The following is a 26,820-nucleotide window of genomic DNA, read 5'->3' as shown; positions in this document are numbered from 1 at the left end:
CCTTAGGGATCCATTTCCAAGGTGTAAGTTTACAGCCCTAATTGTCAGGAGTGTTCCCATTAAAGATGTATGCTACAAATTGATGAGCCAAATAAAGTCCATAGTACACAACAACAAAACAAATGCAAAACTTACCGTCAAATTCTCTTTTATATCCTTGCCCTCAAAATCTTTCCGTGTCCGGAATTATTTATTATTATTATTCAGTTGAGATAGGCTCCAGCACCCCCCGCAACTCAGTAAGGGATAAGCGGTATAAAATGTATGGATGGATATAGATTTTCTAAAAAGAAAAATATCTGTGTAATCACTCTAGTGTTGATCATATACTGATACTACCCTTGGTATCGACATTACCAATATATAAATCGATCGGCACTCCCCTCCCCTTACATGTACACCTGGCAATCACACAGCAACAGAGGAAGGTTGTATTATGCTCTCCATAGACTCTTATTGATCTACTTAATTTCCCTTTAATAGTTCATTACTTTTGGCTGTAACGTGGTTCCATCAACATTTCTTAAAGGCACCTTTTTTTTTATATAGTTTCATGCTCAATAAGTTGCTACTTCAGAGATTAGCATGGGGTATTTTACTCGGTGCGTAACATTGATTGATTGATTGATTGATTGATACTTTTAATAGTAGATTGCATAGTTTAGTACATATTTCGTAGAATTGACCGCTAAATGGTAACACCCGAATAAGTTTTTCAACTTGTTTAAGTCGGGGTCTACGTTAATCAATTCATGGTACATACATATACTATCAACATAATACAGTCATCACAAAAGTAAATCATCACAGTATATACATTAAATTATTGACATTATTTACAATCCGGGGGGTGGGATGAGGAGCTTTGATTGATATCAGTACTTTAGTCATCAACAATTGCATCAACAGAGAAATGGACATTGAAAAAGTGTAGGTCTTACTTGGTTGGATATGTACAGCGAGCAGATAACATAGTCAGTTCAGGTAGCATAAGAACAAGTAAAAACATTAGAAGTACATTTGATTATTTACATTTGGTTATTTACAATCCGGAGAAATGGGATGTGAATGGGGGAGGGTATTAGTAAAGGGTTGATGTTGCCTGGAGGTGTTGTTTTAGAGCGGTTTTGAAGGAGGATAGGGATACACTTACTTTTATACCAGTTGGGAGTGCATTCCACATTGATGTGGCATAGAAGGAGAATGAGTTAAGACCTTTGTTAGATCGGAATCTCTGTTTAACGTGGTTTGTGGAGCTCCCCCTGGTGTTGTGGTTATGGCGGTCATTTACGTTAAGGAAGTAGTTTGACATGTACTTCGGTATCAGGGAGGTGTAGCACATTTTATAGACGAGGCTCAGTGCAAGTTGTTTTACTCTGTCCTCCACCCTGAGCCAGCCCACTTCTCCAAAGTGGGCTGGAGTAAGGTGTGATCTGGGGTGGAGGTCTAAAAGTAACCGGACTAGCTTGTTCTGGGATGTTTGGAGTCTAGATTTGAGGGTTTTGGAGGTGCTGGGGTACACGGAGGTGCAAGCGTAATCGAAAAAGGGTTGAATGAGAGTTCCCGCTAGAATCTTCAAGGTGCTTTTGTTGACCAGAGAGGAGATTCTGTAGAGGAATCTCGTTCTTTGGTTGACCTTTTTGATTACCTTGGTTGCCATTTTATCACAGGAAAGATTAGCCTCTAGAATGGAACCTAGGTAGATGATCTCATCTTTCCTGGTGATAACAATGTCACCTAATTTTACAGTGAAGTCACTGACTTTCTTAAGGTCTATATAGAACCCAAATAGGATGGATTCCGTTTTACCAAAGTGTATGGATAGCTTGTTGTCAGCGAGCCAGGTGCAAATATTAAGGAGTTCAGCACTGAGGATGTGTTCCACCTGTGACTTGTCCTTGCAGGATACCAGCACGGCCGAGTCATCCGTAAATAGGAACAATTCACAGTCGCATGCTGATGGCATGTCATTTAGGTATATAAGGAACAGTAAAGGTCCTAGTATATTGCCTTGGGGGACTCCACAGCTTACTGAGAGGGGAGGGGACATGGTGCCGTTCATCTCTACCACCTGTTTCCTCCCCTCCAAGTAAGATTGCATCCAGCTCGATGAGGTTTTATCGAATCCGATTGCTCTGAGCTTATCCAACAGTATAGTGTGGTTAAAGGTGTCAGAGGCCTTCTGAAGGTCCAGCATGACCATGCCGCAGTATTTGCCCGCGTCCACCTCATGTTTGATGTGGTCGGTCAGATAGAGAAGGCATGTGTCAGTGGAGTGGTTACCTCATCCTCCTGTCCTCCAGTGATAATATAACATTTAAGGAATGTAGTTTATATTGTTTATTTTACACAATTAGCTGCTAGCCACCTCTATCAGTCCGGGGACCAAAAACAAAGTATCAGCCAGGTGAGATTTGTGTTTTTGATCGACATTGAAAGGCTCGGTTGTTCAACATTGAGTCTTGACATAAAAGCAAGTTAATATCTGCATGCAGGTGACATCTTGGGCCGAGCCTTGAAGAATCTCGAAGGACTGTTGAGGATGCCGTATGGATGCGGCGAGCAAAACATGGCGCTCTTAGCTCCTAATGTTTACATCCTCCAGTATCTTCAACAGACACAGCAGCTGACACCAGCCATCAAAGAAAAGACTCTCAAGTTCCTGACTAGTGGTGAGTCGCTATGAAGAACCTCCTTTATCAACTTTTTTTTAAACCTATAATTCTGTGCTGACATTATGAAGTTCACAAAACCTCTTTCATATGAATAAATGAAAAAAAAGCATGTACTTTTAGCTTGTAGAAATAATTTAGAATGAATGTGGCTCATTTTTTTGTCACTGTACTAGTTCTTAAAGAAAACAAATCCACTTAATGTAAAAATTATTCAAAATGAGACACATGGGTAAGAGACCTGATGACTTCCTCAGACTGCAAGTGTAATATTGTTTTCTGGCAAATTATCCAATCAATTCACTTTATTTGTATAGCGCATTTAAACAACAAACATGTTTCCAAAGTGCTGCACAACAATATTAAAAACAATAGTCAAATATTATCCTTAGCTCCACCAATGACTGAATAAAAACAAAAAATAAATAAATATGAAACCAATATAAAAACAATATAACAATAAATATGATTATTACGATTTTAATGGGTAAAACCATTAAAACAATAAATAAAAATAAACATTTAAAAACACAGAGGACCACACAACTCACGTAGTGTTAAAAGCTAGAGACTAAAAGCGGGTCTTCAAATGTGAAGTGAAGTGAATTATATTTATATAGCCATTTTTCTAGAGACTCAAAGCGCTTGACATAGTGAAACCCAATATCTAAGTTACATTTAAACCAGTGTGGGTGGCACTGGGCGCAGGTGGGTAAAGTGTCTTGCCCAAGGATGCAACGGCAGTGACTAGGATGGCGGAAGCGGGAATCGAACCTGCAACCCTCAAGTTGCTGGAACGGCCACTCTACCAACCGAGCTATACCGCCCCTACAGATGAGACTTAAAACACTGCACTGTGGGAGCAGTTCGAATATGGAGGCGCAGAGTGTTCCAGAGCTTAGGGCCGACCACAGAGAAGGCCCTGTCTCCCCTGGTTTTAAGTCTGGTCTTGGGCACCACAAGCTGGAGCTTGCTCTCGGACCTCAGAGCGCGCGCAGGAGTGTAAATTGGGATGAGGTCTGAGATAAATAGACAGAAGCATAATTATTGCTGATGATTTTCCATGTTATGATTATTCATTTGAGATTGTTGTTGATTCTGTGAAATTGATTGTCGAGGTAAAAAAAACGAATAATACAATAGAAACATAAATTCAGGACGCAGGTTTTTGATGATAAACATCAAAAGAATAAAAATTCCATTAAAGTAATGTCAGGCATCTTAAACAGTACATGTATTATTAAGAAAAGTGAAGTGAATTATATTTATATATTTTTTTCTCTAGAGACTCAAAGCACTTTACAAAGTGAAACCCATTATCTACATTTAAACCAGTGTAGGTGGCACTGGAAGCAGGTGGGTGAAGTGTCTTGCCCAAAGACACAATGGCAGTGACGAGGGTGGTAGAAGCGGAGAATGAACCTGGAACCTCCAAGTTGCTGGCACAGCCGCTTTACCAACTGAGACACGATACATGGAGTAGTCTTAATAGGAACCCAGAATACTTTCAACACTTTAAAGACAGAAAAGACAATAAAAATGAAATAGTTTTGAATTTTAACAACAGTTTTGGACATATAGGACCAATCCAGAAAGAAAACATTCCCAAACCCTCAATATTTTATAATCTGTGGGATAACACAAACAGGAATTTCAATTAAATATTCTGAACCTACTTTAGAGAAGAAAACATAAAATACATTTTAAACAAAAGCATATCTCATACCTAAGTAATTTATTATTACAGATCAATTACCAAATTACAGGCCAGTTTCGTTCTTACTACAATTCTCCAAAATCATAGAAAAATTCAGACCATTGAGAAAGGAGTTCCAAAATTATATCTAAAAAACAAAGCCTAAGCGTACATTTTTCCTGACATGGATCTGGTAAATGCCTATCCCGACTGGTAATTTTAACTACTTTAGAATCATCTGCTTTTAAGTGGAATGCCCAAGCCATTAACTTTGATGTATGCTTTTTTAATGTTTCACTTATTTGTTTTTGTGTTTGGAGACAATATCTGATTAAATATGTTTCCAGATAGTTAGGTAAATAAGAGTTGTGTGGATATTGATCTCAACTGTGCTGTCAAACATGAAATGTGGGCCATTAAAGCATGTTGTATTGTGAATTATTGTTGGACAGGTTACCAGAGGGAACTTAACTACAAGCATGAAAGTGGAGGATACAGCACTTTTGGAACAGGAGAGGAGAACACTTGGTAAGAAAGTGAAAACAAATGTGTACTATACAGTGCCGTTGTATAGGGGGTAAGGTGATAAAAATTGTAGGGCCCACAGAAACATAATCCCCTGTAGAGTCCATGACAAAATGATTATGCATATGTATGATTTCGAATTAAAACAAAGCCACAAGTCATACAATATTTTAATTTAATAAATTCAATTACCTCCTTTGCCCCTTCCTAAAAAAATGTTGGTCCACACCGCAGTTCGTTTTTCCTCATGATAATTAAGGGAGTGCCAGCGAACTCTAACAGGGTCAGGATGCCCCCCAAAAAAGCATGAGTACAGACATCGGAACATAGTTGGGAAAGAAACCAGAAATAAAGCAACAAACATTAAAAACATTTTTTTCTAAAAGGTGCTTGCGCGTCCTCTGCACATAACAAAGATTATGGAGCGCACAAAATCAAATCCAATCTAAACTCTAAACAAAATAAACTCATAACAATATGTTCTGTAGGATTTTGCAATGCAACTGTGAGTGACAGGTGACAACAAGCGGCCCTAACAGATAAAACATTGGCCGTCAGCACTGTTCAATTATTCTCTGTCTGTCAAAATGCTTTAAGGAAGACAGGAATTCCTAAGATCAATTTACAAAACTGTTTATATTTGGCAGTAAATATGCCACTCGCACTCATGGCGCTTAGCCACTGACAATGATGCGTTTATGGTCACAAAAAGGCAATATAACTCCCCAATCATATGTGTGCTTATTCTTCTGTCATTTATTAAGAATGTTAGTTTTTGGATATTATTATGAAATGTGGTTACTAATTATTAATTATGAGTGTCTGATGAAGGCCAGTTACGTTATGTTGATGTGTTCAATGTGGCCTTGTAAACTGTGTTATTAGTAGAACATTTGAATAGCGGATAGTTGAACCTCGGATTCCGGAGGAACAGTGTGGTTTTCGTCCTGGTCGTGGAACTGTGGACCAGCTCTATGCTCTCGGCAGGGTTCTTGAGGGTGCATGGGAGTTTGCCCAACCAGTCTACATGTGCTTTGTGGACTTGTAGAAGGCATTCGACCGTGTCCCTCGGGAAGTCCTGTGGGGATTGTTCAGAGAGTATGGCGTATCGGACTGTCTTATTGTGGCGGTCCGCTCCCTGTACGATCAGTGTCAGAGCTTGGTCCGCATTGCCGGCAGTAGGTCGAACACATTTCCAGTGAGGGTTGGACTCCGCCGAGGCTGTCCTTTGTCACCGACTCTGTTTATAACTTTTATGGACAGAATTTCTAGGCACAGTCAAGGCGTTGAGGGGTTCCGGTTTGGTGGCCGCGGGATTAGGTCTCTGCTTTTTGCAGATGATGTGGTCCTGATGGCTTCATCTGGACCAGCTCTCACTGGATCGGTTCGCAGCCGACTGTGAAGCGACCGGAATGACAATCAGCACCTCCAAGTCCGAGTCCATGGTTCTCACTCGGAAAAGGGTGGAATGCCATCTCCAGGTTGGGGAGGAGACCCTGCCCCAAGTGGAGGAGTTCAAGTACCTAGGAGTCTTGTTCACGAGCGAGGGAAGAGTGGATCGTGAAATGGACAGGCGGATCGGTGCGGCTTCTTCAGTAATGCGGACGTTGTACCGATCCGTTGTGGTGAAGAAGGAGCTGAGCCGGAAGGCAAAGCTCTCAAATTACGGGTCGATCTATGTTCCCATCCTCACCTATGGTCATGAGCTTTGGGTCATGACCGAAAGGACAAGATAACGGGTACAAGCGGCCGAAATGAGTTTCCTCCGCCGTGTGGCGGGGCTCTCCCTTAGAGATAGGGTGAGAAGCTCTGCCATCCGGGAGGAACTCAAAGTAAATCCACTGCTCCTCCACATCGAGAGGAACCAGATGAGGTGCGTTCGGGCATCTGTTCAGGATGCCACCCGAACGCCTCCCTAGGGAGGTCTTTAGGGCACGTCCAACCTGTAGGAGGCCACGGGGAAAACCCAGGACACGTTGGGAAGACTATGTCCCCCGGCTGGCCTGGGAACGCCTCGGGATCCCCTCGGAAGAGCTGGACGAAGTGGCTGGGGAGAGGGAAGTCTGGGCTTCCCTGCTATGGCTGCTGCCTCTGCCTTCGACCTCGGATAAGCGGAAGAAGATGGATGATGGATGGATGGATGGATGGATGGATGGATGAATGGATGGATTGAATAGCCTAAATACAAAAAACGAACAACAAATCTTTGAATGATTCTTTGTGATTTTTTTCATAGCATTATACAATAAAAAACACTATAATAACTGACGACAACAATGTGAAACAGACTATTGAGGATTTGGGATAGCTTTACACTGAATTTAATATCATATCATTAACTGTGACCTTTGCAGGTGGAGGAAGGGCGTTTAGCAAACTGAAACTAGTAAAAAACTAACTCAGATCCACAACAAGCCAATAGGCTCAATAGCCTTGCTAAACTTACAATTGAAAGTCAGCTAAGCCAACAACTGGATTTCTCAATTCGCTAACAAAAATCAGTAACCTTGTGGTTAGAGTGTCCACCCTGAGATCGGTAGGTCGTGAGTTCAAACCCCGGCCGAGTCATACCAAAGACTATAAAAATGGGACCCAATACCTCCCTGCTTTGCACTCAGCATCAAGGGTTGGAATTAGTGATTAAATCACCAAAAATGATTCCCAAGCACGGCCACCGCTGTTGTTCACTGCTCCCCTCACTTCCCTGGGGGTGAACAAGGGGATGGGTCAAATGCAGAGGACACATTTCACCACACTTAGTGCGTGTGTGACAATCATTGGTACTTTAACTTAAAGTTACCTTAAAAGGTCTGCGTTGGGCTTTCTGATGAGACTTACAGTGAACAGTGGGGGACGGCGTGGTGCGGTTGGGAAAGTGGCTGTGCCAGCAACCTGAGAGTTCCTGGTTCAATCCCCACCCTCTAACATCCCAGTCATGTCCGTTGTGTCCTTGAGCAAGACACTTCACCCTTACTCCTGATGGGTACAAGGTTAGCGCCTTGCATGGTAGCTCCCGCCATCAGTGTGTGAATGTGTGTGTGAATGGGTGAATGTGGAAATAGTGTCAAAGTGCTTTGAGTTCCTTAAAAATGGTAGAAAAGCACTATACAAGTATAACCCATCCGCAATTTTACAAACAAGCCAAAAGGAAATATGGCACCGCTCATTTTTAAAGGTCAAATTCTGGCAACTTTGCTGTCAATTTGTATTTTACCATAATATCCATGTTTTTTTAGTGTACTAATGTGTAAAAAAAAAGGCACCATTGGGTTTTTTTACTGTAAAATTATAGCGACTGAGATGCCAGTTTTTTTTTGTTTTTGTTTTTTTACAGTAAATTTGATTGTCAAGTTCCTTTTTAATGGATAACTTGCTTCAAAATCATAAGTCAAGCAGAGATGTAATAGTTTGGTAATAATTTAACAAACATTTTTGGAATGTATCATAATGTAACATTGGTTGCATATTAGATAATATTAACACATTCAGTGCATGTATTTTTTCTGTCAAACTGACAATGGATTGACAGATTAATTAATTTTTGGAGGCATTATTTTTCTAGGCTTGAGTTCAACACCTGCACCGTAAAGATTGCAAACATTTTTTTTGACATAATTAGTGTGGCCCTAAAACAATTATTACTCCATTTCAACTGAAAGACAGCATAAGTAAATTTCTGATGGTTAATAATAAATAGGCTTGTATTTTCATACCTTTCATTTTTCTTTGTTGCTACTATAATTTCACTTGATCAAGCTTTGTATAACATTTCACGTTATGAAATAATAAAAGTGTGTATCATTTGTGCTGATATTGTTTTGGATCAATATAGGCCAATATGCAAGGCTCCAAAGTCTATATAGTGTCAAAAATGGGACACCCCCAAGTTAACTGTATGTTTTCACTCATATTTGTCCCAGGTTGACCGCTTTCGTGATGAGAGTATTTGCCAAAGCAACATCGTTTATTTACATTGACCCTGCCACTGTGGAAGATTCCGAGGAATGGCTGAAAGACAAACAAAAAGACAATGGTTGTTTCCAGCAGTCAGGGAAACTTTTTCATAACAGAATGAAGGTAAAGCGGTGTCATTCTGTGTGACGTCGGGAGGTTGGTTGTGACACGAGAACTAAAAGTGATGTTTCCCCTACAGGGCGGTGTTTCGGATGAAGTGACCCTCAGTGCTTACATCATAGCTGCCTTTTTGGAGAAGGGTATGCCTGTAGATGTAAGTAGACTCCTGCTCAAATACATCATTCCTAAATCATTCACATCATCACTCTACATTTCATACCAAAATGATTCAACCTGTAAAAAGCCATCCATCCATCCATTAATCTTCTTAAGCTTATCTGAGGTCGGGTCGCGGGGGCAGCAGCCTAAGCAGGGAAGCCCAGACTTCCCTCTCCCCAGCCACTTCGTCCAGCTCTTCCCAGGGGATCTCGAGGCGTTCCCAAGGCAGCCGGGAGACATAGTCTTCCCAACGTGTCCTGGGTCTTACCCGTGGCCTCCCACTGGTTGGACGTGTCCTAAACATCTCCCTAGGGAGGCGTTCGGGTGGGATCCTGACCAGATGCCTTAACCACCTCATCTGGCTCCTCTCAATGTGGAGGAGCAGGCTGGTTCTTTACTTTGAGCTCCTCCCAAATGGCAGAGCTTCTCACCCTATCTCTAAGAAAGAGAGCCCCGCCACCGGGCGGAGGAAACTAGTTTCAGCCGCTTGTATCCGTAATCATGTCCTTTCGGTCATAACCCAAAGCTCATGACCATAGGTGAGGATGGGAACATTGATCGACCGGTAAATTGAGAGCTTTGCCTTCCGGTTCAGCTCCTTCTTCACCACAACGGATCGATACTGCGTCCGCATTATTGAAGACACCGCTTCGATCCGCCTGTCGATCTCACGATCCACTCTTCCCTCACTTGTGAACAAGAGTCCGAGGTACTTGAACTCCTCCATTTGGGGCAGGATATCCTCCCCAACCCGGAGATGGCACTCCACCCTTTTCCAGGTGAGAACCACGGACTTGGACTTGGAGGTGCTGATTCTCATCCCAGTCGCTTCACACTCGGCTGCGAACCTATCCAGTGAGAGCTGAATATCTTGGCCAGATAAGGCCATCAGGACTACAGATGTCCGATAATGGCTTTTTGGCGATATCTGATATTCCGATGTTGTCCAAATCTTAATTACCGATTCCGATATCAACCGATACCGAGATATAAACAGTCATGGAATCAACACATTGCCTAATTTTGTTGTGATGCCCCGCTGGATGCATTAAACAATGTAACAAGGTTTTCCCAAAACAAATCAACTCAAGTTATGGAGAAAAATGCCAACATGGCAATGCCATATTTATAATTGAAGTCACAAAGTGCTCTTTTTTTTTTTTTAACATGCCTCAAAACAGCAGCTTGGAATTTGGGACAAATTCTTCCAGAGAGAGCATGAGGAGGTTGAGGTGGGCGGGTTTGGGCAGCGGGGTTTGAGGTTGGGGGATAGAAGGTAGCGGGGGGGGGTTTGTTAGCGTCCTGGAAGAGTTGGTGCTGCAATGGGTTCTGGGTATTTGTTCTGTTTTGTTCATGTGTTACAGTAAGGATGTTCTCCCGAAATGTGTTTGTCATTCTTGTTTGGTGTGGGTTCAAAGTGTTGCGAATATTTGTAACAGTGTTAAAGTTGTTTCCGGCCACCCTCAGTGTGACATGTATGGCTGTTGACCAAGTATGCTTGCATTGCCGTAAATATTATGTGAATGGGCCGGCACGCAAAGGCAGTGCCTTTAAGGTTTATTGGCGCTCTGTACTTTTCCCTACGTCTGTAGTATTAACCGGAATTTTATCGCAGCGACCAACAATATACGCCTTTTTAATTTTGGGGGATTGTTAGCCACTGAAAGAGAAAAACATTTACTTGTGTACAAAAGCTTTATTGTCATTTTAGTCAAGATGTTACCCTTGCGCATGGTTGAATAGACCATTATGTTATGGCGTGATGACAGGATGCAGAGAAGGCAGGCAGTGTGGAAGCAGAAGGTCTTTTCATCATGTGCCAAGCAGAGTATCAAAAACAAAAAGCAAGAAAGGCAACACTGGCAGACCAACCCTACTGATTGGTAATCGGGGACAGGCAAGCTTATTAAATGTAAACCAAGAAAAGGTGAAGATAAAACAGTTTTGTGTTACAGAAAGACAGACCAAAGAGGAAGAAGTACCAAAATAAGAGCACTCGATAGGAAGAAACACTCAATACAAAAAAAATAACACGAAAGTTTAAAACAGTCATGTTGGATCATGACAAGACACAATTAAATTACCACAGCAGATGGGAATATGAAATGAAAAATAAAGAATCCAAACAAAAATATGCACATATAAAAAAAAATATGGCAACAAAAGTTTGACATTTTTTTTATGGCCGATTCTCCTTATGTCTCTGGGGTAAGTATTGCAAGCAATGACTAGTTTTAATTTCGGTTGTCAGTCACTTTGAGGGGTGTCAACATAAACATGTTGCACTGTATCTTAAAGAGACATGGGTGCATGTTTCACATTGTTTCTTCATTGTTATTATTAACATGATCAATTGGTTTTTTGTAGGATCCCGTGGTGACCAAGAGTCTGTCTTGCCTCAAGGAGGCCATCAATGGCCTGGAGAACACTTACACAACAGCTCTGATGGCCTATGTCTTTACCTTGGCTAATGATCAGGAGACCCGTGCTCAGCTTCTGGAGCACTTAGATCAAATTAAGATACAAGAAGGTGAGTCATCTTCATCTTAAGTCCGCAAGCTTTAATTGTATTTACCTGTTTTCAACTTATCACATCAAATGTATTATGAAATTAACAGTTTACTAAGGTAAATAGCAGTCGTAAATCTCTTGTCATCATATGTCACCATTGTACCAATCATCAGATGTATGCACAACACTATGGAGTATACTTTATCTCAGTAACCAAAGCTAAGGGAGAACAACTGATAGCATATTTAAATCAGCAACTACTGTAAATGTAATTATATCAAGGGCAGAGACATACATGTGATCACTGTATTTGCAGACGTTAAGTTGAAAGATGAGAACTGCAGAATAACGTGTGTCAGAGGTATTTTTTGTTGATGAACCCCAAGATGCAGAGACGGAGGCAGGCATAGAATATGAATACATGATTTAATTAAAACTAAACAAGAACAAACAAAAAGCACGCATGTGGGTGGAATAACAAACTAAGGGAGCTAGCATTGGAAGCTACAAAACAAAAAGGAACTTTAGCATGGAAGCTAGTGGATAGCAAACAGAAAAACTGGAAATAACTAATGCTAACAGAAACAGCTTACCGCTACGACGGCCAGAACAAAATGTAGCACGACAGGTAGTAGCTGTAACAAAACGACACGTAGCACGACAAGAGTGATATGTGGCAACGACAATACAAATGACAATACAATGATCCAGCAACTGACAGAAGACAAAGCAGGTACAAATAGGAGCGGGCTTATTGGCAACAGGTGTGGCCAGGTGCCAATCAGCCGCAGCTGAGGAGGAACACAGCACTCAGGGAACAAGACAGGAAGCTGACAAAATAAGAGCACTAGAGAGGAACTGAAGACAGGAGATACTAAACACAGAGGAAACAGACAAATGCAGAGGAAAAAACTAAAACATAGACAAACTGTCAGGGGAAAGCCTGACAACGTGACTTATTGACACACCCATAATAAGCCTTAAAAAATGCCTATTTTTTGTCATAAAATCCTATATTAAGCTTTTCACTGTTATTAAATGTGTTTTAAACAGTTGTACACCTCAGGAAACAATTATAGGCAAATACAGTTACACAACATTGCGTTTTGTTTCTCTCACGCTTTTCCCCCTTAGAGAAAGTGCCAACCAACCACTTTTTAGTTCAAATACCATTCAAACCAGTAAACATAAACAAAATTACAAACTTTTATAATATTTTACATCCCCTTGCGAGAGTGAACCTTCAGTTTTGTTGTACATGTAATTACAAATACGTTCTATTGTATTATTTTCTATTCAAATGCCACTATGCCGAGTTCTTGCTTAAGCTAATGCATGTTAGGAATGCATGTATGTATTTATGTATGTATGAATGTTATAATAATACTACGTGTCTTTGCTCTGGTGAATTGCAGAAATGAAAGATGAAAACAATGATGTACTTTAATGTGTATTTTAGGTGGTCTCATTTACTGGTCTCAAACATCATCAGAGACCTCAGCCTCTCTGTCTGTGGAGATCAGCTCCTACGTGCTGCTGGCCAAACTTCATGAAAATCTTTCCGTTGAAGACCTGGGTTACGCCTCTGCAATTGTCAGATGGCTGACAAAGCAGCAGAACCCATATGGAGGCTTTGCTTCTACCCAGGTACACATACAAACAACACAGTGCAGACAATTCATCTCACAGCACATGTGCTGGGACATAAAGGGTCAGACAAGTCCAATCAAGTGTTGAGGTTAAACATTATGTATGCATTCAATTTGAAATGATAGTATAATGTGTCCCTGAAGTAAATTGTGAAGTGAATTATAGTTATATAGCGCTTTTTCTCTTGTGACTCAAAGCGCTTTACATAGTGAAACCCATTATCTACATCTTTAAGCTACATTTAAACCAGTGTGGGTATCACTGAGAGCAGGTGGGTAGAGTGTCTTGTTCAAGGGCACACCAACAATTACTCGGTTGGCGGAAGCGGGAATCGTGTATGCATATATATATATATATATATATATATATATATATATATATATATATATATATATATACATATATATATATATATATATATATATGTATATGTCCGTCTGTCTGTCTGTCTGTATGTATGTATGTAGATATGTGTATATTTACGTATGTATGATGCATATTTGTATGTGTATGTGTATGTATATGTATGTGTACATCTGTATATATTTACAATATTATTTATAAAAAAATAGCTTTTTCCTTTTACACATTTTTTCAATTTAAATCAAAAATGTATTAAATTAAATTCCAAATTTAGGCACATGAATAATATGCATATACAGTATGTATAGTTAATTCTATGTTATATTTATATTGTGTATTAAAACATGGCCGCTGTATGTTTGTGTTGCAGGACACAGTGGTGGCCCTCCAGGCTCTCTCTCTTTACTCCACTCTGGTGTTCAGTCCAGGTGGTTCAAGCAAAGTGACAGTGACGTCTCCCAGCGGTCAGATGACATTTGATATCAACCAGAATAACAAACTGCTCTACCAGGAGCAGCTGCTGAAGGAGGTCACAGGAAAGTACAATGTGATGGTGACGGGATCTGCGTGCGTTGCCGTGCAGGTCAGTCAGTCAACACTTGAACTTTTTGATCTACTCTTGATGTTAGAAATATATTTAATTTCTGCTGAGTGATGCATTTTAGTATCAGCCTAGTAGCTAATTAATACGACCTCAAGAAAATACTGTACACACATTTTTGAAAACCAACAATCAGTGTTTCAAGTTTAAGGGATAAAACACAATGATACACCTTTCTGTAATTGTGTCCATGTTAGTTACAGAGCTAATTAGTCAGCCATAGGTAGCAAGCAATAGTCACAATCTACCCAAATATAATGTTACAACTTAATAACAAACTGTAATTTACTTTGTGAAAGAGTAATGGTCGTTTTGGATTTACATTGTTATCAATTAGTTTTCAGTCTAAAGGTCTGCATAATATTATTAATAAATGAAGACATGCACCTGGGTGCATGACATGTGTTGATTAGCAACACTAAATAGGCCCTGTGGTTGTTCTAATAACTTAGCGACATTGACGAGGTGTGTCTAAATCCAATATTGATACTGGATATTTATCTGATACCAGCAAAAAACAACAACAAACAAGTATCGGATCATATTGGCTTGCATCTAAAATCTCCAATACAGGCACTTCAATACAAGTTTCCCTATAGCGAGTTTACTTGTGAACGGTCAGTGAACATCTAAATGTCCTCCAATAAACACACAAGTTTGGTATTTTCTCGTATTTTAGTGCAGTCATTTACAATAGTTAAACATGGTAGGCTATAGGCTACTAGGAGCTAGCAACTCCACACAAGCTAAGCACACAATAGCATACAAGCTAGACATACATAAAGGGTGTCCTTGATTAAACTATATTGCAGTCTAAAACAGCACATTTGTCAATATAAGAAAATATTAAATAATTCCAGTTGCCTTTCACTTTCAGAATCTAAGTATCCAAGGCAGAAGTGTATTAGAAAGTATCCAGTAACAAACATGTTTTCATCAATTATCGTACTGTGTCATGAGCGTAACTTAATTATGGTGACCACTTGGTGTTGCCAAAACAACAATTACCACTCCACATCAAGTTAAAGACAGCATAGCTCCATTCAAGAAGATTAATGATAGTGATTTTAAAAGCTACCATTGTTTAATTACTACAAAATATTAAAAGTATGTGGGATTTTTTTCCCAAAATTGTATGGGTATGGGCCAATAATCAACGCTCCAATATCGGTATCGAATTGGAAGTGAAAAAGTTTTATCTGGACACTCCTAATATTGACCTACATTAGATTTGTTGGGGGGAGATTTATAGACAAGAGCACTGATTCCCAACCAATGTTGTGTAGCATGTTGTTTAATTACACTAAATTGAAATTATTTTTATTTATTTATTGAGTACAAAAATAGTATATTTGTTCATACATCCATGCCAATGGCGTACAGTGACAGGCAGACCATTTACATGCTCTTGCACCAGATGGCAAAAGGTTCTTAAGTAACCTGTATCCACCTGTTGCCGTTCAGAACTGTTATTTTGGTGGTGTGTGAGTTTTTGAATGTAAAACATATGCACTGGCTAAATAAAGCTTGCAAAACACAGGCATAGAGAATATAAGAAATACAACTCTTCTGGATCAGACAACCTGCTTAATAATGCTAATTTAACATCAATATTATATAGATGGATGAATAATAATAAGGTACTGACAATTAGATGAAGTGAGTAATCTATTAGTTTATATTACAAAGTATTTTGGTAGATAGGTTAAAGTTGTCGACAAACCCTTTTTTGTTGTTCAAAAATAATGGTGGAGATTTGTATTAACCTTTTTGTGTCTTCCAGATTTCTCTGTTTTATAACATCCCGACACCCACCGATGTCACGACTCTCAGCATCAGTGTGAAGACAGAAGCTAACTGCAGGAGCCTATCTGACAGACACAAACTCACCCTGAATCTAAGATCGCAGTAAGAAATCCTTAACTGAAATATCTAAAAATATCTAAAATATCTGAAATATCTAAAAAAACCATCTAGTCTTTATGTTGTTTGTGATATAACAGCAAATGTGTGTGATATGTACTGTCATTTCCAGACTACCAGCCACACCTGCTAAATTTTTGAATATTTTTTTTCCCCGCATCTGCACCGGACTATGAGCTGCAGATATAAATCGGTACCTTGTGAAATTAAGTATTTACAAAGAAAAATGTTGTAAAAGTTGATTTACCTTTATTGCTTCAAAGCGGTGTCTGTAACACGGCAGTAAAAAGGAAAGCAAAAATGAAAAGATGCAAAAGTAAAAGTAATTGATGTATTAATTCATCTTTTATGAGATGAATAATATGTTCTCCTGTTTTAATAAAGTTCAAGGTAGGGCTGGGCGATATGACCTTTTTTTAATATTGCGATATATTTTTAGGCCATATCGCGATATATGATATATATCTCGGTATTTTGCCTTAGCCTTGAATGAACACTTGATGCATATAATCACAGCAGTATAATGATTCTATGTGTCTACATTAAAACATTCATGTTCATACAGCATTAATATATGCTCATTTTAAACTTTCATGCAGAGAAGGAAATCACAATTAAGTCAATTTACCAAAACTATATATATTAAAGTTATTAGCAGGTGACTTTTCAAATAATGCTACATATTAGCAATAATGCTACTTTTGGTAGCAGCGCTTGTGCCCAACACTTGACAAATTAAAGTTGTCTATTTGACATATTCCCGCTTGAAGCCGAACCGCCGCCTGCCGATGGACCCCCTGCTGTTTTTCTTGGGATTTAATTCTTCCTTCATTTGTTACCATATTCGCACCTTCTTTCTCTCGTATTACCACTTGACTGGGATGAGAATCAGCCCCTCCGAGTCCGCTAGCATCACAGCTAAGTTTAGCCACGCTGCTACCTCTCTGCTCGGCGAGGGCGTATACGTATGTGACGTATGACGTGACAGTTTGTGACGTGTGTAAGTTAGTGCGCTTGCTGTGAGGAGACACAAGAAGGAGTGGGAAGAGCCTGTAGTGTAATGCCCGCAGCTAAATGCAACTGTGTGAGAACGTATACTCGAATATTACGATATAGTTATTTTCTATATCGCACAGAAGCAAACCCGCGATATATCGTTTGTATCGATATATCGCCCAGCCCTAGTCTCAATATGTGCAATTCTGTACTTACACGTACGTAGTCATTAGAGTACAAAAGTGCATTCTCGCTGTAAAGTACGCAGATGCTGCACTTCTAATTGGTAAAATAAACGCTACTCACAATAGACGCCATCTTGTTGGCCATGTACTAGTAGACTCACGTGGTTGCAATTTACTATTGAAAGGAGAGAAAAAGAAGACAAAGCAGGTACATTTTGTCATTTACAATCAGTGCACAGTGACAGTAATGTATTTGACACAGCACTACACTGTCAACATGTGGGCACTCAGAAACTAAGGACACAGTAGTGTACTAATGGAAGTACAGTATTCCATATGGAAATGTGTAGGAATATTTTCCCATTTTGGATGTTTTTCTATGATTCTGTTAGATACAGCGGAAAAGAGAGCAGCACCAACATGGTGATCCTGGAAATCAATCTGCTATCTGGATTTAAAGCTCAGCCACAATCTCTAGAGGAAGTGAGTTATTAGCACAGCAGAATAGCGACTTAGTTTTTGTATCATTTAATGAACGCTATCATCTTCTTACAGCTCAAAGGTGGCGTGCTGGTTGATCGAATTGAGGAGAAGGAAAACCAGGTGCTCGTGTATCTGGAGGAGGTGAGGGGAGCGAGTGATGCTCGTGCTAGAAATTCACATTCGTTTATTTATTTGACCAATTCTAACATTCAATGCCGTATATTTGTCATCAAACAGCTGCCGAAGGAAAAACCGATTTACCACAGCTTGGAGTTAGTACAAGACATCGCAGTGCAGGGCCTGAAACCAGCTGTGGTCAAGATCTACGACTATTACCAGACAAGTAAATCATTTACACACGCTTCTGCCCAGACCATGAACGCAACACATTGCCACTACTTTTTGGTTATTTTACATGTACATGTTCTTTTCTTAAGTACAAAAACTACTTTTTATACTTTGTTCTTTAGGTGACCAAGCTGAGGCAACCTACAATTACCCTTGTGTGGAAGGTAAAAACCCTTTCCTTGTGTATTAGGGGTGTCCCTATACAATTTTTTCACTTTCAATAATGGAGTCTTGAGCAATGGCCAAAACCGATCTAAATCGGATACGATATGAGCATGAATCATACATGATTTTATCATTTTGTAGTAAGGAATGTTAGAAAGTACTTGATCAACTGAGATTACTCAAGAGAAAAAAATATAGGTAGGAAAAACACAAAACGATTTATCATTAACCATCCGGATTTGACATATCCATCCATCCATATGGCCTCTTTATTTAATTTAAAGTGGAGTTGGAATTGTTTTTGGCGACATTTAGTGGACACAAAAATGTATTGAGTTAAGCTCATGACTCAGTAAGTTGAATGATGCTGGCACATTTGTTATTGGACACTTTTTTAAATACACGTATGCGTTGGAGACTGTATCTGTATGTACAGTAATATGAACCTACAATTATTGACACATGTTTATATTGACAAATGGCGTGTTGATTTAGACTGCAATATTGTTCAATTAAAGACACTTATTATGCATGTGTAACAAGTGTGCTATTGTGTGCTTAGCTGTTGTATAACTGCTAGCTCTGTAGCCTATAGCTATCCATGTTTACCTTTTGGAAATGATTTGTGTGCTTATTGGAGGACATTTAGCTTTTAACTGACTGTTCATCAGTTTTGGAGAAGTAAGCACGATGCAGGAAACGCCTACAGTATATTGGACGTTTTAGATGCAAGTTTTTTTTGTGTGCAAAGGTTTGTAACTGAACACAATGTGGTGATTATTAAATACGATTTTTTTTGTTTTGTTTGCAGGTTGAAGCCAGTCTTGATTTCGTCTCAGGACCTGTATGCCTCCTTGTCTATTTGTGGAGTGATTCACACAGATGGCACTTTATGCCGAGCATTTTAAATGACTACTGTGTAATACTGACATTGACAATGAAATAAAGTAATCAATATTATAAACATTAATTATGTTGATTTATTTTTGTCATTTCTGCTGTTGCTAATGCAAAAGAAATAACTACATTATGTTCTGGGGTCTATGGGAGGCTGGTGGGTGACACTGAAACTTGCGATATCAATTCCATACCAAGTAAATATGGGACCAGTAATGCCAATACAAGTCCTGATATGTTCTACTTCAAAACTTTCAAGAGCAAGGACCGATTTTGTGATTTTGTGACATATCAGTGAGAAGAACGTTCTCTTAACTTTAGGAATACTTGACCAACTACTTTAAGGGACCCGCCCTTTTTGCTTAACCAATATACTTTATTTAAAATTATGCACCTCAGCACATTACTTTGGTTATTTCAATTAACTTACTTTTTGCTGTGAGTGTCAAGTTTTGTGTTTAAAGGACAATACAATAATTTAATAATTTCTTTCCCTGGCTGTTAATATACCATATTTCCTTGAATTGCCGCCAGGGCGCTAATTAATTTAAAACCTCTTCTCACTCCTGCGCTTACCAAAGGCATGTTGTAAAAGTAAGCATGCGCTAATTATTTCAAAACCTCTTCTCAAGGCATGCAGTAAAAATTTGAGTGTGATGTAAGGATACCATCATGAAAAGCACATTTAATAAAAAAAACTTTATTATGGTTTTACCTTTACTTATAAATGAAATCCATGCCAGCTCCTTCCGATCAAAAGCATCGATAACTTGTTTTTAGAAGTCTTCCTTATCTTTCTTCAGTTCTAAAAGTCTCTCTGTCTCGATGGAGATCTTCCTTTATTACCTCCTGCTTTGACTTAAAGTCCAGTTTAGAAAACTGATATCAGACCGCTGCTATCAGTTGGCTCGGCTCCTCAAGTGCGTGCGGGGGCGACGACAGAATCATCCTCGTGGAACTCCCCCTCCCGTTCTGCTCCGTGGGTGATCGCTTTATTTCACCGCTGCCATCTGGAAGTGTTATTGTATTAATAATACACTTGGTATTTAGGACTGGAACATGCTTTATTTCAGCCCGGTTGTTTACATAGCCAGCATAGGTGTTACATCCTAAAAGGTCCGTCGTGCACCCGCCTCGTCATATCCATCCCAGCACAATCACGTCACTCATTGTCACTTCTTCTGCAGCCGAGTAGTCGCAAGAAGGATCATTAGCGCCCTCTACCACCAGGAGGCGGGAGTCATTTAATGACTCATATTTAACACACGCAGCTACGGTATTGTGACGGTCTCAAGCCCTCGTCTTGCGGGTTCCCTGGATCACCAATGAAGGACATGGCTTGAGCAGTTTGACATTGTTTATTTTTCAATAAAACCTCAGTCCAGGTCGCTCTTCCGCTCCTCCTCTCCGCTCGCTTGCCGCCATCTTGGCCCGGGCTTCAGCGTGCCCTGCCTGTCTGTTGGACTGTCGGCTCCACCTCTCCACAGGTACCAGTATATTAATAAAACATAGCTGCTTACTGTTCTTTTTAGCATACCGGTATTCAATAGCTTGGACCTTAAATCCTACTGAATTGCTCTTAATCTTCTTACTTTTATGCAATTTCAAATTACCGGTATTGAAATCAGCCTCCTCCATTTTAAATATGATGACAGGGGAAGTGTCACTCGTGACATCACCAGTTTGACCAGACGGTAATACTAAGCATGCGCTAATTATTTTGCGAGCGAGTTTGACCAGGCAGTAATTCAAGGCAGGCGCATACTATATACCCTGCGGCAATTCAAGGAAGTACGGTATACTTACTGCATTTCGTAATAATAGCTAACTAACTAATAATATAGTTACATGTAATTTCTGATATCATAGTACAAACAAGTGTATGTTGAATTGCTTCATTTAAAGTAAATAGTTATAGGTATTAGGGTTGTGCAACTCTTTTTGATAGACGATTTAGTGCCGATGCGATTAAAAAACAATATATATTAAAAACCAGAATGATTATATTTCATATAGTGACTTAATATAATATATATAATGATTTGATTCGGTGGTTAACATTTGCTGATGAATACATTATTCTTTACAGCACAGAAGAACAAAACCTTTTCTTTCCTGTGCATACACTCCCCCTTATGTTATAGAGGATAGATAATTAGGACCTTAATTGGCACCAAGACCTCAGACTAGATCTGTTCAAACTAAGTTTCTGAGCATGAACTGGTGGAAACTACTTGGATGAGAGCCCCTTATCTATCGGTTGAATGCATTGAGAACATGGCCGGCTCTACGCAGGGGCAAGAGGGAGCAGAGCCCCCTTAAATAAATGTCTTGCCCCCTTAAATCAAAATTTGAGAAAGCAAATTTTAATAAACTCACAAAATTACTACATTACAAGTTGACAAAATTATCTGCACTAGCGGAAAAATCCGCCGAAAAAAGGACACACACGATATAGTAGTGTCGGCTTCCCTCCCATCCCTCCCTCCGCTGTGCGTGTATTCAACATTCCACAGGCTGCGCAGCAGACACACACCCGCACACACCCCTCACCCCTCAGTAAACATCCAATCACTGTTGCAGTATGAAAGTAAAAGAAAAGGAAAAGTTATCTACATTTATCATATACTTGTTAGGATGGGTGTATTTGTGTAGTCTTATCTGTCATAAACACGTTTATCGTCGCGGACTTTCGGTGCTACGGAGTTCCTTTTTTTTTTTTTTACAACTTGACGAAAGCAGTGACAGCGGAGGCTCTGAGCCAGAGGTGTCACTAGACCTAATACTGTACTGGGGCACACCTGGGGCACAAATAATTCATGTAAGTGTGCAAAGCGCGCAAGCAAAAATATTTTTGGCTCTTATTTATCATAAAAAATACATAAATAGTGCTTGAAACTATGAAATCATATCAGATTATGTCGTATGGATCTTTGATTAACCACCTGAAATTAACTAATGCATTTGACCTACTTGTGCACTATTTTACTCCAGACTTCTAAACTGCTACTGGTAAATGCCAAAAGGAAGAGCAATGAATCTTTTTGAAATATATATTGCAGTAATCATCTGCAAATTTAACATCTACAAAAGTAAAACAAAAAATAAAGCACCCCTACATCTCTGGGTTCTTTAATATTATTTAATTTCCATTTATGGCAACGTGGCTAATCCTATTTTAGATAAACAAAACTATAAAATATACACAAAACAATAAAGCCACAGTATTAGAATAAATGAACAACTGTTGTGTGTCTGTTCAGGGAATCATTTTCTGAGAAGTAAACTGTAACGTCTCCTTTTCATTTTTGCAAATTGGTCAATCACTCTGGACAGACATGGAAATATTACAGTAACTGTTATACAGTTGACCAGTGGTTCCCAACTGCTGGGTCGTGACATAAAAGTGGGTTGTGTGTCATTTTCAGTGAGTCGCAGTCACATGTGTGCATGGAAAAAAAAAAGTTTAGGGAGAAAAAAATAAAATTGTAGCAACAAAACCAGATATTTTTAGCTATTTTTCTAGTGACTATTAGTGAGTATTTTAGCAAAAGGCAAACCGACTAACAAGTTGGAGGAGGACTCAGGACAGACATGGAAATATATTTTTAAAAAATCTAAACAGGGCAACAAAACCCGATATTTTCAGCCATCTTTCTGAAAACAAATACAGAAATGTTACTATTTTTTCTGGAAACAAAACCAGATGCTTTAACTGTAGCCATTTTTCTGGTGACAAAACAAGATTATTTTAGTCAAAGTCACACCGATTAACAAGACAAGTCTACTGTGCTATTTTTCTGTGAAATAAACTTGAATGATTTAAAAATTTGGCTCACGACTTGATGATATGGAAAAATGTTTTTCTTCCTGAAGATAAACCATTTGAGAAGCACTCAACTCACACATGCTTACTTCAAATAATCATTGATGCAGAACCAGCAGACAATAACCAACATTATTCAACATTATAACCATCAGGCAGGCGCTACAGGTGCATCAGAGCCAGAACTAATAGGCTCAGAGACAGCTTCTTTCCCAAAGCTGTCACCATGTTGAACTCTAACTTATAATATAAGTTATTGTTATATACAATATAATGCCCTAATACCCTATTGTGCAATACTACCCTTCGAGTGCAATACGTCCGTCACTGATTGTTATTTATTACTTTGGTACTCCTGTCTTGCTCTGTATATTGTACAGTATTTGTATTTTGTACTTCAATAGTGTTTTGTATATTGTACATAATTGCTTATTATTTTTATTGGATGGTAGTCTGTTTATTTCAATTGTTAGTTTTTTTTCCTTTATTACCTCTTATGTCATTCATTTCACCCCATATTTGTTCCCACTACCGCACCTTAAGTTGGAGTCTTTAATCTCGTTATATGTAAATATAATGACAATAAAGTTCATTCTATTCCATCTATTCTATTCTATTATGTTTCATGTTCATTGGAAATTCCCCCGACAGCTCGTACAGCAAATGAATATGTTTGTCTTGATACAAGGAATAACGTTAGCTAACTTAGCATCAACTTAAGACAATGATGTTGCCTAGTTAGCTAGGACTTCGTTTACATCTCTCATTCCTTGCTGCTTCTTCCCTGCTGTGGGCGAATAACTTTCTGATATCCATCTAGGAGTTACAGTTTGAGTCAAATCAAAATCAAAATAATGTAATTAACAAATTGTTGTTGGCTAACGTTACCTACCTCAGCAGTGATTCTCACCCCCCCCCCCTCTCTCTCTCTCTCTCTCAACCAAAGTCTCGATCCACACGTGAATAAATTACCATATTAATTAGCCATGTACTCATTGTTTCGTGGAGTGAATACAGTAGCAATCAATTACCATACTAAGTAGTATGTGCGCTGTTGTCTATGTTATGTAGACTTAAAACTCTGAAGCGTTGTTTTTTATTGGTGAATTTTTACTGGGGCACTGCAGATCCACAGTGGGGCACGTGCCCCAGTGAAATCTGTCTGGCGACGCCCCTGGCCCACGTCCACTGCATGTGACAAACTGAAGACAAGTGACCTCTGTCTGACAGACCCCTACGTAAAGCCCCGCCCCAGGCTGTAGTCCTGTACTGTTGTTGTTTTTCTTCATGTAATCACAGCAGGTTTTTTCTGTTGTTGTTCAAGCGTACTTATTTTCTGCTCCAGCTTCCAGCAGCTCACATAGAGAAAGTTAATGCTCTGTAATGCATCCATTTTTCAGAGCATTTAAAGAGTCTAGTCCTGTTCCTGCATGTAATAGTAGCAATGATGCTACTGCTAGTACATCAGGGACAGCAGCTAGCAATACTGCACCTTTAGCACCAGCAAGCACTGTTTCTCATGCACCAGCTCCCTCCGTCCCCCCAACGAGCGCTCTCCCAAAGCAGCCTGCTCAGCTACCAAGTGACTTAAATGGCAACGCACCATCTCAGCCAATACTGGGTGGCTACCCAAAGTGTGCATTTGGTACAACATTAAGATCATTCAATCCTGCCTGGTACCGCACACGACCATGGCTAGAGTATTCTGTGGTGCGAGACGCCTGCTTCTGTTTGCCCTGTCGGAAATATGGCAGCGCTGTTAATGTTTCCCCCCCTGAGGGATTGCCACCTTATTGTGGTCAGGGGGTTTGCGTGCCTCAGTGACCGTAAGAGCTATACCAGCATGAGCTTGGTCTTCAGGTGGGACACCCAAGTTGGACAGGTCTGAAGGTAGAGGCCTGACAAAGTGCAATCCACTACTCCAGGTTGGGGTTGGACACATAGCTAAAGACCCACTTCAATGAAGAAAGCATCGTTACTATAAGCACAGGAAAAAAAGTGCTGGAGCATGATGTGTACACATGATGACCCCTTCACATTTCTGACTGCCCCCTCATATAAGCATGCCTAGAACCGCCCCTGATTGAGAATAACAATAACCTGGATGAATGAGAACACCAATAGACACATTTATCTTGAATTACAAATATAAATCACATTCTATGAAAGAGACATTCTTACAGTAACTTCAAATTTGTAAAACAACATAAATCTCCAAAGATGCTCAAAGGAATGCAATAACCTGGATGAATGAGAACACCCATAGACACATTTATCTTCAAATACAAATATAAATCACATTCTATGGAAGAGACATTCGTACAGTAACTTCAAATTTGTAAAACAACATAAATCTCCAAAGATGCTCAAAGGAAAGAAACAATAATATCCCCGGAAGGGACCCTCAAAACGGACCCGTATCACGCTCTACTTGCACTCCGGATATGATCCGCCAGGGAGGCGGATCCGCTCCTCACCCATGATCAAAACCTTACCTCTATATCAGGGTAAGGGAACCTATGGGTCTAAAGCCAGATGTGGCTCTTTTGATGACTGCACCTGGCTCTCGGATAAATCTTAGCTGATATTGCTTAACACGAGTTAAAGTTAAAGTACCAATGATTGTCACACACACACTAGGTGTGGAGAAATTTGTCCTCTGCATTTGACCCATCCCCTTGATCACCCCCTGGGAAGTGAGGGGAGCAGTTGGCACCCTTGCTCCTGATGGGTGCTGGTTAGCGCCTTGCATGGCAGCTCCCTCCATCAGTGTGTGCATGTGTGTGTGAATGGGTAAATGTGGAAGTAGTGTCAAAGCGCTTTGAGTACCTTTAAGGTAGAAAAGCGCTATACAAGTATAACCCATTTATCATTTATTTAACCTCATCAATGAAGAGCTCAGTGAGAAGCTTGCCTTCTCCTCAGGTAAGACAAAATTAGCACTTTGAAATTCATGTATGTGTTATTGTTACTCTCTTTATTAAACTCCTTGGTTATTATAGACTTAGATCTTAAGATGGACTTCGCGGAAAAGCAGGGCCATGAGTACACGCAGGACTACAGAGTTTGCAAACCTATGGTGGCATCATGCCTTCAGTTTGTTTATTGTAGATAGTTCTCTGCAAACCTTTGAAATATTCTATTTTGTCTTTATTTTGTCAGAATGCACCAAAATGCTTCATTTGTATGTGAAAATCACAAAGAAATCTTCAGAGGGAGGATGACCCCTCCCTAGAGGGGTTTGGTTTACAAACTTTCAGCCCCACCTAAAACAAAATACACCAGCCTTCACTTATTATGATGCATTCTCATTTTAGGCAAAGTATAAGAAAATACTTTCTTTACAGTAAAAATGTAACCAGGAATAAGTCTTCAAGTAACAATATTCAAACACTAACATTGTAAGACAGAATTTGGTTTTATTCTGAATCCAGTGAAACATATTTGTGGTTTTAGCTGAAAAAGACTTTCATGTGTTAATATATGTTTATGTTTAAGTATTTGGCAGACACTTGTATCCAAAGCAACACACATAAAAAATACATGCAAAACAATCACTGTAAACATTATCATTTAAGGGAAGAATGTAATACAAAATATCAATACAAAGTGTCAAGACAGAATAAACTCTCTGCTGCTGCAGAAACAGAGATACAGTCTTTAGGTCCCTAATGTATTCATACATTGTTTATGTAGGACATACGCATGTATATATAACCTAATCATATTGTTTCTTGAATTTAAAT

General features: G+C 39.5%; 1 protein-coding gene across 1 annotated transcript in view; it reads left to right on the top strand.

The window, feature by feature from the left end:
• Positions 1-19,321, top strand: part of LOC133564460 (alpha-2-macroglobulin-like) — a 48,725-nt gene extending 29,404 nt beyond the window's left edge. Inside the window, exons 21-33 of the mRNA XM_061918792.1 lie at positions 2,496-2,672; positions 4,821-4,896; positions 8,814-8,970; positions 9,047-9,121; positions 11,494-11,656; positions 13,097-13,284; positions 14,021-14,233; positions 16,035-16,159; positions 17,748-17,838; positions 17,911-17,979; positions 18,076-18,181; positions 18,309-18,350; positions 19,163-19,321. Of these exons, the coding sequence (XP_061774776.1) occupies positions 2,496-2,672; positions 4,821-4,896; positions 8,814-8,970; positions 9,047-9,121; positions 11,494-11,656; positions 13,097-13,284; positions 14,021-14,233; positions 16,035-16,159; positions 17,748-17,838; positions 17,911-17,979; positions 18,076-18,181; positions 18,309-18,350; positions 19,163-19,167 (1,487 nt within the window). The 3' untranslated portion in view covers positions 19,168-19,321. The remainder of the gene's footprint in view (positions 1-2,495; positions 2,673-4,820; positions 4,897-8,813; positions 8,971-9,046; positions 9,122-11,493; positions 11,657-13,096; positions 13,285-14,020; positions 14,234-16,034; positions 16,160-17,747; positions 17,839-17,910; positions 17,980-18,075; positions 18,182-18,308; positions 18,351-19,162) is intronic.
• The last annotated feature ends 7,499 nt before the right edge of the window (positions 19,322-26,820 follow it).

Source organism: Nerophis ophidion, linkage group LG13, assembly GCF_033978795.1.
Source record: "Nerophis ophidion isolate RoL-2023_Sa linkage group LG13, RoL_Noph_v1.0, whole genome shotgun sequence".
NCBI classification, from domain to species: domain Eukaryota; kingdom Metazoa; phylum Chordata; class Actinopteri; order Syngnathiformes; family Syngnathidae; genus Nerophis; species Nerophis ophidion.
The sequence above is the reverse complement of the archived record's forward strand: the minus strand, read 5'-3'. Positions and strand labels throughout refer to the sequence as shown.